Source organism: Dromaius novaehollandiae, chromosome 2 (genome assembly GCF_036370855.1).
Source record: "Dromaius novaehollandiae isolate bDroNov1 chromosome 2, bDroNov1.hap1, whole genome shotgun sequence".
Classification (NCBI taxonomy): Eukaryota; Metazoa; Chordata; class Aves; order Casuariiformes; family Dromaiidae; genus Dromaius; species Dromaius novaehollandiae.
In genome coordinates this window covers 63,874,438-63,891,219 of record NC_088099.1, presented here as the reverse complement: position 1 = coordinate 63,891,219, position 16,782 = coordinate 63,874,438, and the positions used below count along the sequence as shown (strand labels likewise).

General features: G+C 36.2%; 1 protein-coding gene across 1 annotated transcript in view; it reads right to left on the bottom strand.

Moving 5' to 3' along the window:
- The window catches only part of ABCA13 (ATP binding cassette subfamily A member 13), a 200,992-nt gene that overhangs the window by 116,527 nt on the left and 67,683 nt on the right, over positions 1–16,782 (bottom strand). Inside the window, exons 27-32 of the mRNA XM_026102320.2 lie at positions 12,490–12,603; positions 11,289–11,379; positions 5,644–5,820; positions 3,212–3,509; positions 2,246–2,360; positions 500–829 (exon numbers count right to left, since the gene is read on the bottom strand). Of these exons, the coding sequence (XP_025958105.2) occupies positions 500–829; positions 2,246–2,360; positions 3,212–3,509; positions 5,644–5,820; positions 11,289–11,379; positions 12,490–12,603 (1,125 nt within the window). The remainder of the gene's footprint in view (positions 1–499; positions 830–2,245; positions 2,361–3,211; positions 3,510–5,643; positions 5,821–11,288; positions 11,380–12,489; positions 12,604–16,782) is intronic.

Here is a 16,782-nt window from a genome sequence, read left to right as displayed (position 1 = left end):
CTTTGGACAGATTATTCAGATTAATGTATACTGCCAGATCAGCTGTTACACAGCTAAAGCAAGATGCCCTCTAGATTACCACTCTGATTCAAAACATCTTGCCATACTATTTACTGAATAACTGCTTGTTTTCCTTCAAATAGCTAATGTCTTCCGTCAGTGGCATGTTATCAGGTGTGCTTGAGAGAACAATATTCTTACAAATTATTTTGAGGCCAAAAAATTAAGACTTTATGAGCATATTGGGAATGCGACTTTCTTATATTTTCTGTAGATTTACAAAGTTTTGCTGAAAATTTACTTCCAATTCCTTTCTATGTTCAAAACAATACTTCTCAGTAGGGTATGTAATAAGCAGTCACCTATTTTAAGTGAAACACAAAAGCAAAACAGAAACCTGGGACAAAATCAGTAAATTATATTCTACGTTTTCAAAACTATGGAACTGCATAATATGCTTGGAGAAGGAAGAGATTAGAAAAGGAAAAGAAATACTTACTATAACAATCTGGTTGGCAAAACTCAACTGGTTTTGCAGGACCAACAAAACTATGTAGGGTAAAAAACTGATCATATACACAAGGCTGGTGCACAGAGCTGCTGTATTGGCATTGCGAAAAAATGCTCCCAAAAGATAGCTAAACATAACAACTGCCACTCCAAAATCCAGGAGGAAAAGGAAGATGAGGAAGCTGTTGCTGTAAGCAAAGATTCCACTCGCTTTTAAAATGACGACTAGAGCACAGCTGCTTATCATGAGCACAATGACATTCTCCAGAAACCAAGCCAAGAAATGAATGGCTGGATGTACACCCATTGTCTTCATATACTGCAAGACAATATAGCAAAGACATCTTAAAGTTGGGATACTTTCTTTTCTTTTCTTTTTTTTTTTTTTCTTTTTAAGCAAAACATGTCACTACCAAGACACTACTAGTTCCCCAAAGGGCAATGCTGTCTTCATCTTGAATTACTTGCCTCCTTTCCCTTTTTCTGGGCTCTCTTCTGCTGCTGTCTTCCAGATCTAAAGCTCAGTTCTGAACAAGATCTGCCTCTGAACTTATCACATATAAGCATGAGAAATCCCTGTGCTCAGCCACAACACTCTTTTTGCATGGGGTTGCAGAACCAGATGCGAAATTACAGGATCCTCCAGTAGGGAGACTGCCTTCACACACTCTAAAAAGTATTGAACATACCTACTGTATAAACAAGTGTTCTTCTCAGTCATTTCTCTCTCTCTTCTTCTTTTCTTTTCTTTTTTTTTTTTTTTAAGTGTGGGTAGAAAAACTTCTGCTAAATCTTGAATATGTTTGTAAACCTGTATGCATTATCATCAAAATGATAATTTAACCAGATATGAGATATCACCCCTCTATTTTTTAAAAACAGCATTTGGAAATGCAGTAATACTACTTCTGAAGAATTCTTCATAAAGTGATCAAAATGCACTTTTCAGACAATATTGAGTTAATATTTTAAAACATTCCAAAAAAAGAGGCCTATCTTACAAGGAAAAGTTTAGAGAAATTAGATAGTTTCCTAGATTCAGAAAAAGATTCCAGTAGCATAAAGAGCAGCATAATTCTTCAAAAAAAAAAAAAAGTTATATTTATCCTTACAGAAAATATATCATAAAAAAAATCCTATTTGCTTAGCACCTGCTGAGACTTGCCATTGACATAAGTAAATAGTTTTGTCTCCTTTTTCCTGTGTCACCATTCCTTGTATTTCTGATAATTCCATGAAGTACATGGCAAATTTTTAATTTGGTTCAGGACAGATTATCAGATTAGGCCATACATAGTTGCTCTGAAAGAGAGCAAAACATGAAAGAGTCCAAAATAAATATCATTCTAATTATAATTCTGCAGGGTATGCTTAGCTATGGATGGACACAGCAGCAGTTAAATGCATGAAGCATCTATGAAGAACAGACTCTCAAACCACCAGGACTCATTCCAAATAACAAATTCCAGCTGCAAATTTTACGAATCCTTTCCTTGTTGCTTTCTTTTATGTCAGGGAAAACGTTTGTTTACTAAGAAGACTGATGTTAAACTCACAGCAATAATCTTGTGAATCTGAGTTGGCAGCTAGGACTTGAACTTACTACCCAGAGGAAACAAGTGAAAACAAATATAGTTGGATTGTGAGTACTCAAAAGTACCTCAAAGTTTAAGTTGTGTATTTCAGTACACGCTATTAAAGCGATTTCAATTTCAGAGGCTTAGCTTTCTCTTACCTCTTCGAGGTGAATTTCTCTTTCATAAACCAACGTGCGAACCATACGAGCAACAGAAACCATCCATGTTAACATCATCATAAGTGGGAAAAAAAAACCTATATTGTTCAAGAATCTATAAAAAATTGCATAGTTGTCAGCCCTAAAGGTAAAACATTTTTAAGCAGAATGTTAATACGTTAATACTAGGACTATTCTCAAAGTACTCATAGAATAGTGAGATTTGAGATGAACAATAAGATTTATTTTTGTTCAGGTTAGGTAATTTGCTTATTTATTTTTCATGCAACTAGCTAAGTATATGTAATAGTACTATAATTTTATGTTAACATACATCAATAGTAAAATTCACATAATCCCTCTCTGGGGTGATGAGCCTCCGTTCATAGTAATACAAAATTCAGATTTGTGTCAAATGCAAATGAACACATCTGGAGAGTCAGGAGCATCATGAGCCAGTCAACTTTTGCTTCATTGGAACAGATTTCTCACCAGTCAATAAATTTACATAGTGATACTCCAGGTGTTATGATGGTTTTACACAGAACCACCCCACACTTTTTCTTTTGCTCACATCACCTTTACACTATATTTCATCACATAACCAGGGGCCAATTCTGTTTGTGCACAGGATAGCTGAGGATGGAAAGTGAGTTTCTTATCATGCTTTAAGATAGTTTCACAAAACATTGACACTGCCTCTATCCAGCAGGCTACTCCACAGCATAGCTGTAAACAGCCTGTAAGGGGTCACTTGCTGGATAGAGCTTACATAGTGTGTTGTGGACACATCTCCTCAACAACATTCCTTATAGTGTGACATTTAGGTACCAGACACACTGGTTCAATCCTATGCCAGGATATGCATTCACCCACTGCAAAAAACCAGTGGCTTTCCAAGTCCTCCAGCCAACTCAGTGCTAACCTAATAATATATTGGATTGAAAAAGCAGAAAATTTACTTACAAATCACTGGTATGACAAGGGTAAGGCATGGCTTGCACCTGAATTGCTGGCTCTGAGGTATCTGTCCCAGTGTGTACCGAAATAATTGCCCTTTCAATCATGTCTTGTAGAGGAATAAAGATATGGTTGTATTTAAACCCATCAGCTGGCAAGTTCTGGGGATGAGATTTCCACATTGGGTTTTTCATCAAATCTGTTCTCATGCTATAGAGAACGCTGGTCCTAATTGTATATGAAATGTGTTGTGGAAGACTTCTAGAATCTTGTGTCTTGTTGTTTGGCACGTTGAAGATGATACCTGACACAAGAAGGAAAAGCACGTAATTCTCAAGCTTATATAATTAATTTGGGGGGGGGGGTTGGGGGGGGTTGTTTGTTTGTTTGTTTTACATAGCTAACTCATGGCCAACTGTCAAATCACAGTAAGATATACTCATCTGTCAGAACAGGCCTTTTTAAAGTACACTGCTTTCTTGGCCTACACCCAAAAATGGTAGGTTTCATACAGAGACAATTTCTTTTACATTCATATTTAATCACATGATAAATGAGTTTGCAGTGACCCTTTTTATCTGAGAAAATCCCTTCTGTGATTTAGCTTTTGGAATTTCAGCTTATTTTCTTTTTATCCAAATTTAATACATTTGGGGGGACTGATCTCAAGTCCATCATCAAACCAGCTACCACAAAATTTGTCCAAAACATAACCACCCTGGAAGTGGCTGAAAAAGAAAAAAGTACTAACCCACTAAAATTGACTCCAACATTTTATTTCAGAGTTAATTAAATAACTGCTGGCTTAACACAGCATAATTCACATGTTTATTTTCTCTAGCTCTGTAAAAAGAAATGTGGATGAAAGCTTTATCTGTAGCTGCAAAGATGAAGTCAAATATAGTAAATTGACTCTATTTTCCTACTGGATGACCGAGACATTTTAGGACTACTTGATGAATATGAAAAGTTGATCTTTTTTCCTTAGAAAAGGAGGGAGATCTCTCATCTACCACCTGGCTCTCAAAAAGACAAAAATCATAGATTAGTCTTTACTGTACAGCTTATTTTTTCAACTAGCCAAATACATTTCAGCATTTCTGCAAACAATTAATTTTCTAAGAAGTTTCACGAAGCTATGAAGGTTGCGAACAAAGAAAACAAGGAAAAACTCAGCTACAGTTTCACATCTTACCATGGAAAGGAATATACGCCTACATCTGAACATGCAATATTGATATATTGAACACATTAGGACCCTTTCAGAGTCTTGAAAGTAAGCAAGATGTATGCTGGCATATGATCCTCCCCTATGCAAGTGGGCACAAAATGGATCTACAGCGCATGACAATTCAATTTCCTGCAGGCCAGGATCTGTCCATCAGTTTCTTCCCTTCAAGGGTCAAGCAATTTCATTCCCTACAAAGATACTCTGGAGCAGCTCTCTTTCTCCCATGGCATGGTCTGTGACTTTATACTGATGCAGGGTGGCTATTTCCACCCTCTGCAAGGGCATGGACTGCATAGGTGACAGAAAAGGCACAGAAGTCCAAACTATCTGAGTGTTATTCTTACATACTGCTTTAGTACAGTTTTAATGTTTCATTCTCTCAAAATGTTTTGATATGATTTCTGTTGTGAAGGAGTCCAGGGAGACAATAAAACGAAACAAAACAATTCGGGGGGGGGGGGGGGGGGAAATATGGCACATGTTATACTGACCTAAACGGAGGCAGTATTGTTTGCTTTCTTTAGGAAAGGCTACATGCAACTTTAAAAGCATTTCACACAAGAAGAGAATGCGTATAACAACAACATTTTTGTCTTTTAATCTCTTCTTCTCAGTGCAATTAATTGATTTTCAGCCAATAAGGATGTAATGCAGGAAAAGGATAATGTGTAATCCCAGGGAGGAAAAGAAATAACATTAGTTGTTTAAGAATTAATTTACTCTGAATAAACAATTTCTCTGAGGTGTTTGTTTAAGAATGAAACTTGAAAAAAAATCTTTTCTTCCTTTTTGTAAAGCCAAAGAATATGAAAATTAAAATGCAAAAGGAGAAAAATGAAGTGCTTTTGTCATAATAAGTAGTCCAATTTCCTCACTAGTGTATATTTTTCAATTCTTTTTATTCTATTTAAATGTTTATGATTCTTCTTTTCCGTATTTCGTTAGAAATAACAGACTCCAAGAATTCATTTTGGAACTGCACAAATAAAACAAAAATATAGTTGGTCTTATCTGCATATTTTATAGCACTCAGATGTTGGGAAATATCTGTATAAGGTAAATGGGCACGATTTTGCCCATATTATATGTGCTTCAATATATTCTTTGAAGTTGCGTAAGCTTAACCAAACATAACAAGAAACACAAACAATGACATTTCTACAGTCTGATATTTTCTGTCAATATATATTTTAAATAAGATACTTACTAGCCAAAAAATTATTTTGCTGCATCAGCTCACGAGCCTTCTCCTCCAATTTCTCAACAGATTCAAAAGGCTGGAAACGATCCAGTAATACACAGGAAGAGATATTTACTAAGAGCTGAGACAACAGGTCAATCTGTTTAGCTGCTGAGCTCTTGAGCATCTCGTGCATCATAGTTTCTAAGAGGAAATAAATTGAAGTGCCTCAGTTTTAATGAATTAAACAGAACAGAAAGGTATGTTCTCTCCTGCACATCCGGCATGAATAAATAACCTTTGTAAATAAGACATTTAGGGAACAGTTTTCAAATGCATAGGAATATTAGTGTGATCTTATGGAAGCATAGTTCTTTGTGATTCAGGGGCTTTTACATGTCCTCAGCTACATTTCCTTTAAATTTCAGAGCAAAAGAACAAGTAAGAAGTTCCATTAAAAAAAAAAAAAAACAACTTATGTCCACAAAGTTATAGGAAGTATAACATATCCTTACCCTGCCATAACTACTCTCCTAAATGTGAGAGAATTATTCCATTTGGAACATCCCACAACAGGCATCTGCCTTTTTCTTCTAGTGATACATTGGCCGGTTCTTACCTCCTCACCATGGCTAAAGTTTCAAGCAGATTGTCACATAGGACATAAGCACGTAGATTGAAGCCCTACATTTAAAAAGCAATAAAACTAGAACCTCTCCATTCCAACCTGGATCTTATTTATGGATCCAACGTGAAGGTACATGCTGCACCAAGGCTTAGGTTCCAAAAACACTGAACCTTTGGAGGAGTTCAGACCTCAATCCATTCTTAGAGATTTGTCCTTAACATTTGAGGAAATAATCAGGATAGCATCAGCTAGAAACAATCTTAATTCATCTGAATGTCATAGAAACATCCAAATTTCTCAGGTAATAAACAAGCTATAGAATATCCAGTGCAAGGTTTCTTCCTTAGTTTTTCAAGACTCACTTGAACGTATAGGCATAAAAAGGATAGGTGATGATCCCCTTCCCCCCCTCGCTAACAGTGGTGATAGATCCTGGATCACAGACGTTACTCAGTTACGCAGCACAGCAAATATTACAGCAGGAAGGCAAATAAATGGAAACATGCATGGGGTAGTCTTGACAAGAGGCAGCATTACCAGCAAGAGATAAAGAAAGATCATGAGGAGAGGCAGTAGAGGAACTGATAGTCTAGACCTCAGAAGAAAAGCAAGTAATGATAGGGTTCATCCACGGGCTGAGAGAAAACAGCACCAAGTATAGGTATTATATATGTCTATTTACCACTGTCCTTCAGGAAGATAAAGGAAATACATATGCTGGCACTTGTATTGCAGGATCAGAGAACAGAATATTTCTAATATTAACCCTAAATAATAGAATTACGTTTTCATATATATTACATAAAATTATAATCGTATATATGCATGCATATGCACATATACACATACACAGACACAAAGGGGGGAAAAAAAATAATAATCACCAGAGACTTCATCAGCTGATCTTTATAAGACCTTAAGTTGAAATAAATCAAAAGTTAACTTAAAATGATCATCTCTCTCGTGACTTAACATTTACATTTTTAGCATATTGGTTTACTGCTTGCTTGAAGCAAGGCACAATTAAATGCTTCTGAAAGTGACGTACCATATTTTAAAATCCGCATGAACCTCTATACAATGGTATAGAAATAATATCTGAATATGTGAACACATACAACCATTGGGGAAGTTTTAGAATATATAGAAATATTTAGAAATTTAGAATATAAATATCTAAGATTGCCCATCTTGTATTTTTCTCATTTATAAATGTAGCAATTGCAAATAACAAACTTGGCAGAGCTGCTTTTATATTAATACTAATTAATATAATATATATAAAATATAATTAAATACTAATAATATTAATTTCATGAAAAATGAACTTGGCCTTCACCTCCCACTTAGCTTGTTTAACCTATAAATTAAGTAATGGGGAGGGAATATAACTGTTTTCTATAAAACTACTAGGTAGAAGAGCTTTTTAAGCAAAAGGTTGCAAGAAGAATAAATTGGAATAAACTGGCCATGAATGAATTTAGGTTGGAAGTTAGAAGGAAGTTTCTAGTTATCAGGCGATTTCAGTTGAGGCATAGCTTTCAGTGATGATGTTAAAGCTATTTGTTTGCTTCCAGCTTTCTATACATACAAAACCATTTCATTAAAATAAAGGCAGCAGAGCAGTAGCATGAAGGAAGGCTGCTTGTTTTTATCCTGACTGCTACATCCAAGGTCACATGGAGCCCTTTGTAAGGGAAGATTCCTTGGGAGCAAAAACAGTGCACATCTGGGAGACATCACTGAAGAAGAAGATAGGGACTCAGGAAACAGGAGACAAGAAGAAGAGTCTGCAGCATACCTGTCTCCTGAGAGGTTCATAAGGACTGCTCTCAGCAAGGAGCTCGCAAGCCCTAGCAGGACACGGATTATGTAAAATTGGTTAAACACAGGAAGGTATTGAAAGTTGCCAAGTTGGAAAGCAAGACTAGAGAAATGGAGTTTAGTTGGAGGCTAGTTTAAAAAAAAAGATGAGTTTTCAAAAATAAACACCCTCCCTACCAAAAAAAAAAAAAGAAAAAAAAAAGAAAAAACAAAAAAACACCACCCACTGAGCAAAACTGACACACTAACCCTGTAAAACATAGGTTTAGAATTTGATAAATTCGACAGGTCATTTTATAATGATATCATATGATCATTTTATAGAACAGATGGAACAGTTCTATATAATGCAGTGTCCCAGGACACTTTTCCAATAGGAGTAGCAGGGCAAATAAAACATCACTACAACAGTTAACCACATTTATAGCATTATGGTGAAGTAAAAAAAGATACACAGACACAAACACCTAGGATTTAAGCATAATTAGAAGCCAGCTTAATGTGAGTGAAAATGTAAAAGACCAAGGGAATATTTGCTTTACTGGCAAGACAAATACATAATCACACAGATTAGGTGATTTTAGAAAACTTGAGCTTTGGATAGAAGTAAACAGACTGTGAGTGGTAAAACCAATAACATATGTGGATATATTCATGACTTCAATTGGATCCAAGCAAGATAATTACAAAACTAAAACACTGATGCAGTTTAAAAGTAATGAAATTTAAAAAAAGCATAAGAACAGAGGTTTACAGTAACAGCTGTACATGATTATAGACTAAAAAATGATCAAAAAGCACAAACACTAACAAAAACAACATAAAAATAAGAAGGCATCATCATTTTTCAAAAAGCAAAATGACAAAATTAATTTGTAAAAAGTGCAATCAAAGTATTAGTGCAGAACAGTGCCTTGGCACAGAACAGTCTGAGGTCTGATTTGTATGAGATGGACCAAGATCAGTTGCACAACGGCAGGCATGCTGTTGTGATCTATAGCCTGTATTGATTTTTATTTTTTATATGATGTTGATTTTGACTGTATAACAATAAAATTAAGAAGTTTTAGTTAAGTAAGCTATTCTACTTAAATGATTTCCTGTATTCACCATCCAGCATTATTAACCATTTCTTTAATATTGACAAATGTCCTTAAATTCAGTTCAAAAGCCACAGTTTGACAAACATACACACAGATTTCTGTGACAACATTGTTTCCATTGGTAAAGACAGACCTGACAACTCAGGAGATCCTGTTATCTACTTAATGAATTATTATTTGCCCATAACCTATCACACAGTTCCCTATGTTAAACCTATACAAAAGAAATCCATCTATTACTCAACTAATATATGGAGACAGACATGTTTCCAGTAGGCCTTATGGGTTAAAAGACTTATTCTTTCTCCCTCTTGCTATTTTTCCAATTGTATGATTTTGTTTTTATTTTAACTCTATCGTGGTCCAGCTTTAACCCGAGATATGAACAGTGCCTGACGCAGACTAGCTTACAGTTCAATAGTTAAGCCAATCTCCCTAAGAGATTGTCAATATAAGTTTGAACCCCTCAGCCTAAGAATATCGAGTACAGATCTCTTTCTTTCTGGATTAAATTCTGCACACTCCTTTCCATGTTTCTTAGTGAAAGTGTGCACACCTAGTGAAAGCCTTCAACCATAGCCTTCAAATCAAGGCCAGTTTCAGTGAAATCTCATATCCTATAGGTGCAAAAGGAAAAATTATGAACTTCATGCCAACCTTGATGGTGCCAACTCGGGGCCATTGGAGAATTTAAGACAGAGTAAAAATCAGCATTTACAAGTACTCAGGAGTTTCCATGGATTTGGGGCATCTCCTCCTTAGGGAGAGGTACCTACATCCAACATAAATTGCACTTCAGGTATGTAACTTTTATTATTTCTGCTCTACAGATAAAGAATGAAGTCTAGGCATAATCTGTATTGCTGTAAAGATCTTTTTTTCCTAGCCATAAGGGCCATACAGCCCCTTCATGGAGGCACAAGAGAGCTCATCACAGCCTGTCTCCATCAAGTCACTGGAACAGATTTGTGCTTGGTTCATAACTATCCTAATACTCACTGATAACAAGCTACACAGATGTCTCATTTCTACTGTTACCCTCTTCTGAGAATCACCCAGCTTCCTTATTGTATGACTTCATACTTTCTATTAGGACACTTCACCCAACTTCTCTCTGAGTTCATGAGCTGCTCTTAAAAGAGTTTAGAATATGCCTTTGCATGGACAGTTCCTTCCAACAATATCAGCAGCAAGGTTAAGTAGCATTTTACTTAATGATAAAGGGACTTTTTATCATCTTTTTTTATCATCAAATTCTCTAAAAATCTTTAAGTAACTTAACTTTCCAGTATAATCCTTCATCTTTTTTTTGTTTGTTTTAGTCCCTGCATTTCTAAAATTACTCATAACCACCCCCTCATCTCCTCCAATATAAAGTTTCCCCTGTGATACCTATCAGGTCCCAAGCACGTCCTCCCCGCTCCCAGGGGTTTGGCCAGCAGGGATCCAGGCCAACGTAGAGAGGGTGCAGCCGCAGGCAGCCCTGCCAGGGGATGCCGTCAGACAGTCCCAAGAAGGGATATTAGGGGGCTTCCCCCTTCCTGTGGGAGCTGTGCTGAGTTGCGCCCAGGCCTGACAGTATCATATCTCATGCCTTCCTGAGATTCAGGGAGATCACGCACAACTAATTCTTGGTAAAAGGAGAAAGATACAGACAGCTTTGGCTCATCTTGATTAAAAACACACTGCATCCATTCCAATTTTTTATTTATTTCCATTTAAAGTATATATTTCCTTAAAAGTTTACTACCAAAATTTACTACTACCTAACAGAACTGTAGCTACCAAGATCACATCTCCCTTCCCTCCTCTTAAATATAGCTCCTATATTAATAGCTCCTCCATGACAGTTCACCACTTCCAACTTGTTACCAAATTTGCAATTCAATATTTCAGGTCTTTTAATAGTCTAAAATGGAAATGATCCAGTCCTTCAGGAAAAATTTTAAAAAATAGAAATATTTGAGACTAATTCAGCAAGAGAATTTAAAGACCAGTATTTTAGTATCATCTAAGTATGGACAACACTCAATTTCACCTAAACAGTTCTAAGTTTAAGGTAAGTAGACTTACAAAGTCTAATGAGGTAATTGGTGCATGCACTTTCAAATACGTACCATATGCTTGCATCTCTTCAATAAGCTTTCCCATGTCAATATTCAAGTGACTCTCTACAAAGTGTTTTATGAAATTGTTTTGCAGTGCTTCCTAAAATAAAAAGTGTTAGATGTTATATATGTTAATCCTTGCTTAAGAAATGTAAGATATACCTATTGATTCACATCCAGTTCCCTTACAAAGACTTCCCGCATGACTCTGGAAAAGTCACTTAGCCTCTCCATGTCTTCAGTCTTCACCCATTAATAAGGTTAACTCCACATGCCTAAAATAAACAGCAGTGTATATACTCCTCAGGGCTCTACACCCCACTGTCTTTCTTTGCTCCAGATATTTTAACTGTGAGTCAGTTCTAATGTTCTTGTAAGTCTGCTGGGATGGAAACCCATTTTCTTTTTCTGTAAGACTTCTGGGACATTGTTCTATTAGCACTGGCAGTAGTAAAATAAGCATCTTTAAAAACTAGCATCTGGGAATTTTTTTTGTATTGTTTCTACTTCTTTATCTCATTTGCTAAGTTCTAAAGGGGGGGGGGGGGAACTGTTAGCTCTACAAGAGCATCCTGGGATCTGAAAGTGTAATGAATGATTACTAGTAACATTCCTTAACTGAACTTAAAGTGACAGTTCTACTGATGATGTATGAGCCATGACCAGATTGGCTTATTTTCCCCACAGTGCAACAGCTATGCATGTTTTTAGAATTAAAACATAGCAAAATACATTTTATTGGGGAAAGCAAGGTAAAAGGACTCACAAATATATAGAAGGGGGGATTAGTAACAAGGAGGGGGTTGTTTTTGCTTTTGTTTTTTTTTTTTAAAACAGTCACTACTCTCCACAGCAAATTTTTTAATCAGCCGTATACACTGTTGGAAAAAGCAAATGATGAAATATTTTATGGAACTTGCTTGCTTATTTCATACAAAATTAAACTGCTTAAAACTCACAGGTGTACCTACTCATTTTATTTCCCTCATTGCTTTGTAATACTGGATGTAGTGAGGTAATACTGCTTTTAAATATTTTCAGCTCAGAAGGTTTCTCACTGTATGCTCATAATCTAAAGCAAATCTACCTCTTTTTCACCTCTTTTCAAACCTATAGCCAGATAGGTGGTCAATTTTATACATATGGAAACTTTGCATAGATCATGTAGCAAGCAATTGGAAAGCAGGGAGCCATCCCACAGTTCACCAACCTGCAGCCGAGAGACCATGAGGCCTTTTCCACTGTTTTTAAAGACCTCAGACATCCTAAGCCACGTCTGAGAATAAGTCTTCAAGTTTTCCACAAAAGCAAAAGTGAAATTGGCCTGTGAGGAGGAGGAGGAGAAGAAAAAAGTAGAGAGAGAAAGAGAGAGAGAAAAGATAGAGACAAGTGAAACAAAAACTGTGCATAGCAAACCCTCTAGAAACAGGAAAAACTTGCATGTTTCAGATCTTCTACAACTCCTTTCCATTTCACTTTGATAGTCAGCCATAAGAACATCCACATTTTCTTTTTCCTCCTTAGAAATGAAAAGTATTTATTGCAGTCTCTGAATACCAAACACATCAAAGAAAAGGCTTCCTGCAGAGTTTGTTTCCTACCTGAAGGATCATAAAGATCTATTTATTTTATAATGTCTGTTTCATAAAGAGTATTATACAGATGCTTTAGAAAGACAGCTAGGAGCATATTTGAAATAAAGTCTCTGCAGACCTTTTGGGCCTTCTATTAGTTGTTGTATTACAATACAGGAAGTTGCCTGTACATATTATAAGGGTTGGAAACATGGCCTGAACCATGAAGACAACTGACCAGAAGTACTGCATTTTCAAAACACTTGCAGAGCAAGACTTGACTATAGCAAAATATCCTCTGTCCAGTCAAATATAAGCAATACCTTCTCTCTCAATCACTGGTAAACAACCATCAATTTTATTCCAGCCTGTTTTAGCAAATCACAAGTGTTCTCAAGATTAGAAAATATTGCAGTATCTTTTTGTTTAAATTGGTATCATCAGTCATGTAAGTGTATTTAAGAACTAGATATCTCCATTACAATCTAGTGTTGTTATTATGGTAGAGATCGTGACATTTCCCAGCAAGGAATTTCTGCACCAAGTTGTAAACTGCAATTTGGGATCACATTTTTTGTGATAATTCCTATTGAAGGTACGTAGTTTTTTCCCCTAGTACTTCAAGTGACTTTTGCAGAAACCCACACTGGCACTCAGCTCTCACTCTCTCCAAAAGAGGCACACTTAAGAATGAGGCAATATGGGAGAACATTTGTGGTTGTCCTTTCCTCCCAGCCATAACACAGTAGGTCCCCTAAAGAAACTTTGCAGCTAGTTTCATTCTCCTGAAGGAATTTACTTGTTCAAGCTAAATGAGATTCCCTAGTTCACCTTCCAAAAGGATGTGAAATGTTAAAGTTTTGTACTAAGTCAGCTAAACAAGTTCTCCGGTTAAAGAGTAACACAGAAAGCCCCTGGACTGAAATCTCAGACCTGAACGCTAGGATTATATAACTCACTGACCAAGCAGGATGGTGACAAGTTGAGGGAGAGGAAAAAGGCTGCAAGTGTAGCAAACAGTAGAAGTGGGAGATTTCAGTCCCCCCAGTGCAGAGCGAGCGTAGGTCACACTGAAACATGGTGAGATCAAATTTTCAGACTTCATTAAAAATTGTTAGATGAAGCAGCACATCAGGGAGCTCAGAAGAGTTCAGATATCAGTGCTTCTTGACTTGATTTTGACCAGCACAAAGGACTTTTTTCCTGAAGTCACTTTTAAAGAGCCACAGTAACCAAAATATGTTTATTATACAAACAAAAGCCAAAAAAAATCTACTACAGCATCATGGATTGTTGAAAAAGATGAACTTCATACAATACAGAAGCTTATTAGAAAAAAGTTAAAAGCAGCAGCCCAAGGGGTCAATTGTCTGCAGGGAGTAAAGAGACTAATTAAAGGCAGGATATTGGAAAGTGAACAAATACATATTGCCTATCTAAAAAAGGCTTGAGAAAGACCATATGCATGCACACATATACACACAAACACACTACACAGCAGGGAATCTATTAGAAAACATCCTTTAAAAAGCTTAAGTTGAATCCGTATGAGGTGAGAAAACAAGAAAGGAATAACAAACCAACACATGAGGTTTTCTTCTTCCTCATTCACCACAGTAGCCTTAGGGAAATTCCCATGTCAGAAGGCTTCTACATGGAGGACACTTCAGAGAATTCGTCTCAAATTGAAGTGGCAGTAAAAAAAGGTCGTATAATTTAACAAAATGAACAATGACTAATTTCCAGGACTAGATAATATCCAGCCAAGAATTCTGAAAGAATTCAAGGATGAAATAGTTGAAGTACTCACTGTAGTGTAGCCTCTTGATTAAAATTGCCTTGGTTTCAGGGAACTGAAGGATAACAAATGCAATGTTATTCACAGAAGAAGATGCAGGGGGAACCAAGGGACTACAGACTAATAAATCTGAAATATTTACTAAGCAAATTTTAATCCGGCTATAATAAATAATAATGAATTACAGTGAAGAACAGTAGTGGAAAATAGAAATAAATATAGTCAGGAGTTTCAATGTGGGATTTTTAAAGAGAAAGCGTGCCTCAATTTTCTGGAGAAGCTGAAGAACGTGCAAACAAGAAAGAGGTTGTTGATACACAACATCTCACCATAGGTGCCACAGATGCAAAGAGTTTCCATATACTCAAAAAGCAAGTGAACAAATTATGGCACTAAAGTCACGGCAAGCCTCTGAGCCACAAGTCATTGGAAGCTGGCACAGTATTTGGGGGAAGCATCACTGTACTACCATGTTCATCATCTCTTCCCTATGTACCCTTTGCTGGCTAAATTCAGAGACCAGACCTGGGGTAGGATGGATCCTTATTCTAACCTGGTAAAATGACTCCTGTGAACTTATGTTCTAATAATTAGCTGGACTTTGATGTTCAATAAGAATTCCCTTAAAGTTTGTATTAAGATAAATATTCTTTGCAACATCCAGGCTGCACACTGTCTGACTAGAGTCTTGAGTATCAAGTGTAGTCCTGTCTGGATTGAGTATGTGTAAACTTCTTCCCGATGTATGCACAGAAAAAAAAAATTATTCTGAGCTTATTTAACTGCCTTTATAATAACATCTTAACAGGCTGACAAGTGTGCTCATGCAAAACCAGGCAGGCAATGCAAGTTTAGAATAACAGCTTCCTCAACTCATCATCAATTTTCTAATTATAATGGACAAAAAGGTAGGAAACTGAAAGTAATTAATTCAGTAGACTAACTCTCTTTTAAGTTGTTTTGCTATATTTATATATACATTCTGACTGTTCCAATTAGAAGAAAATAGCACGAAATCTTCCTAATGTGATTTCTTGTACATAAGATCAATTCTGAGAGTCTTTTAAAACATGAAATAGTTTCAGCCCATCAATAACAAAAGTTCTGCTATGAAAACAGGGATCAAAGACTTGATCTTTGAACTCCTGAGTGCCATTCATCACTGAACATGGTTGCTCTCAGGCAAGCATTGTGACATGTATCTGTGATGGTCGGGGTTATCCTACACATCAAAATGGTTAGCTTCTAGGGATCTAAAACCAGGGACCTCACAACTCTGAAGAACAGTTAATTACACAGTCTTGAAATGAAATACTCCATGTGAAGAACTCATGGAAAATATCTTAATATGCAAATATCAATGGCCTTTTCAGCTTTAATCCTCTACTTCCTTCTTCTAGTAGAGAGCTACCACACGGTCATATAATCTAAAGGAAGTTAAAATTTCTATCCCAATTTCAGTAGGAGATGCAACTGTATAAGGACAACAGAGTTAGGTTTTAGTACCTGTGTTTGAGATACCTGGGCCAATATTTTGAATTTAAACTTTGTTTCTCTTCAGGCGATAATTGATAAGCTTGTGTAGTACAACAAATCCAAAAAACTGCTGTAGAAGCTTTCCTACTAGTTTCATATTTATGTACAGATAAACATCCATAATTGCTTGTTAGTTCTAAGGGTTTGGGGGGTTTTTTGGTGGGTGGTGAAGGGGGTTACACAGAACCCTAAATAAGCAGATTGAACATACGGGGAGTCTAAGAATATTAACAGACATTGTGCTAGAAGCATCTACCAGAACCTTCATTTCGTTCCAGAGCATAAAAAAGAACGTAAGTAAATTTTCTTTTAAAGTAAATTGCTATGCTGAACTCCATTACCCAGTCTTGATTTCATTAAAAGATCTATAGAGGAACACACTGTATGTTAGGAGATTTATCTGTCTTACAGATTCTTTTAAGAAAGTGGTTTTGTCTTGTTAATAGGCAAAATAATGTAGAAATGTCTTAAGTGCATTATTTTCGATGTCATTATAATATAGAATGCAATTAAGCATTCAAAAGGATTTGGAATTTTTATCATTTATCACAACTCATTCTTTATAAAATTTGCATCTATAAAAGTCATAAAAGAG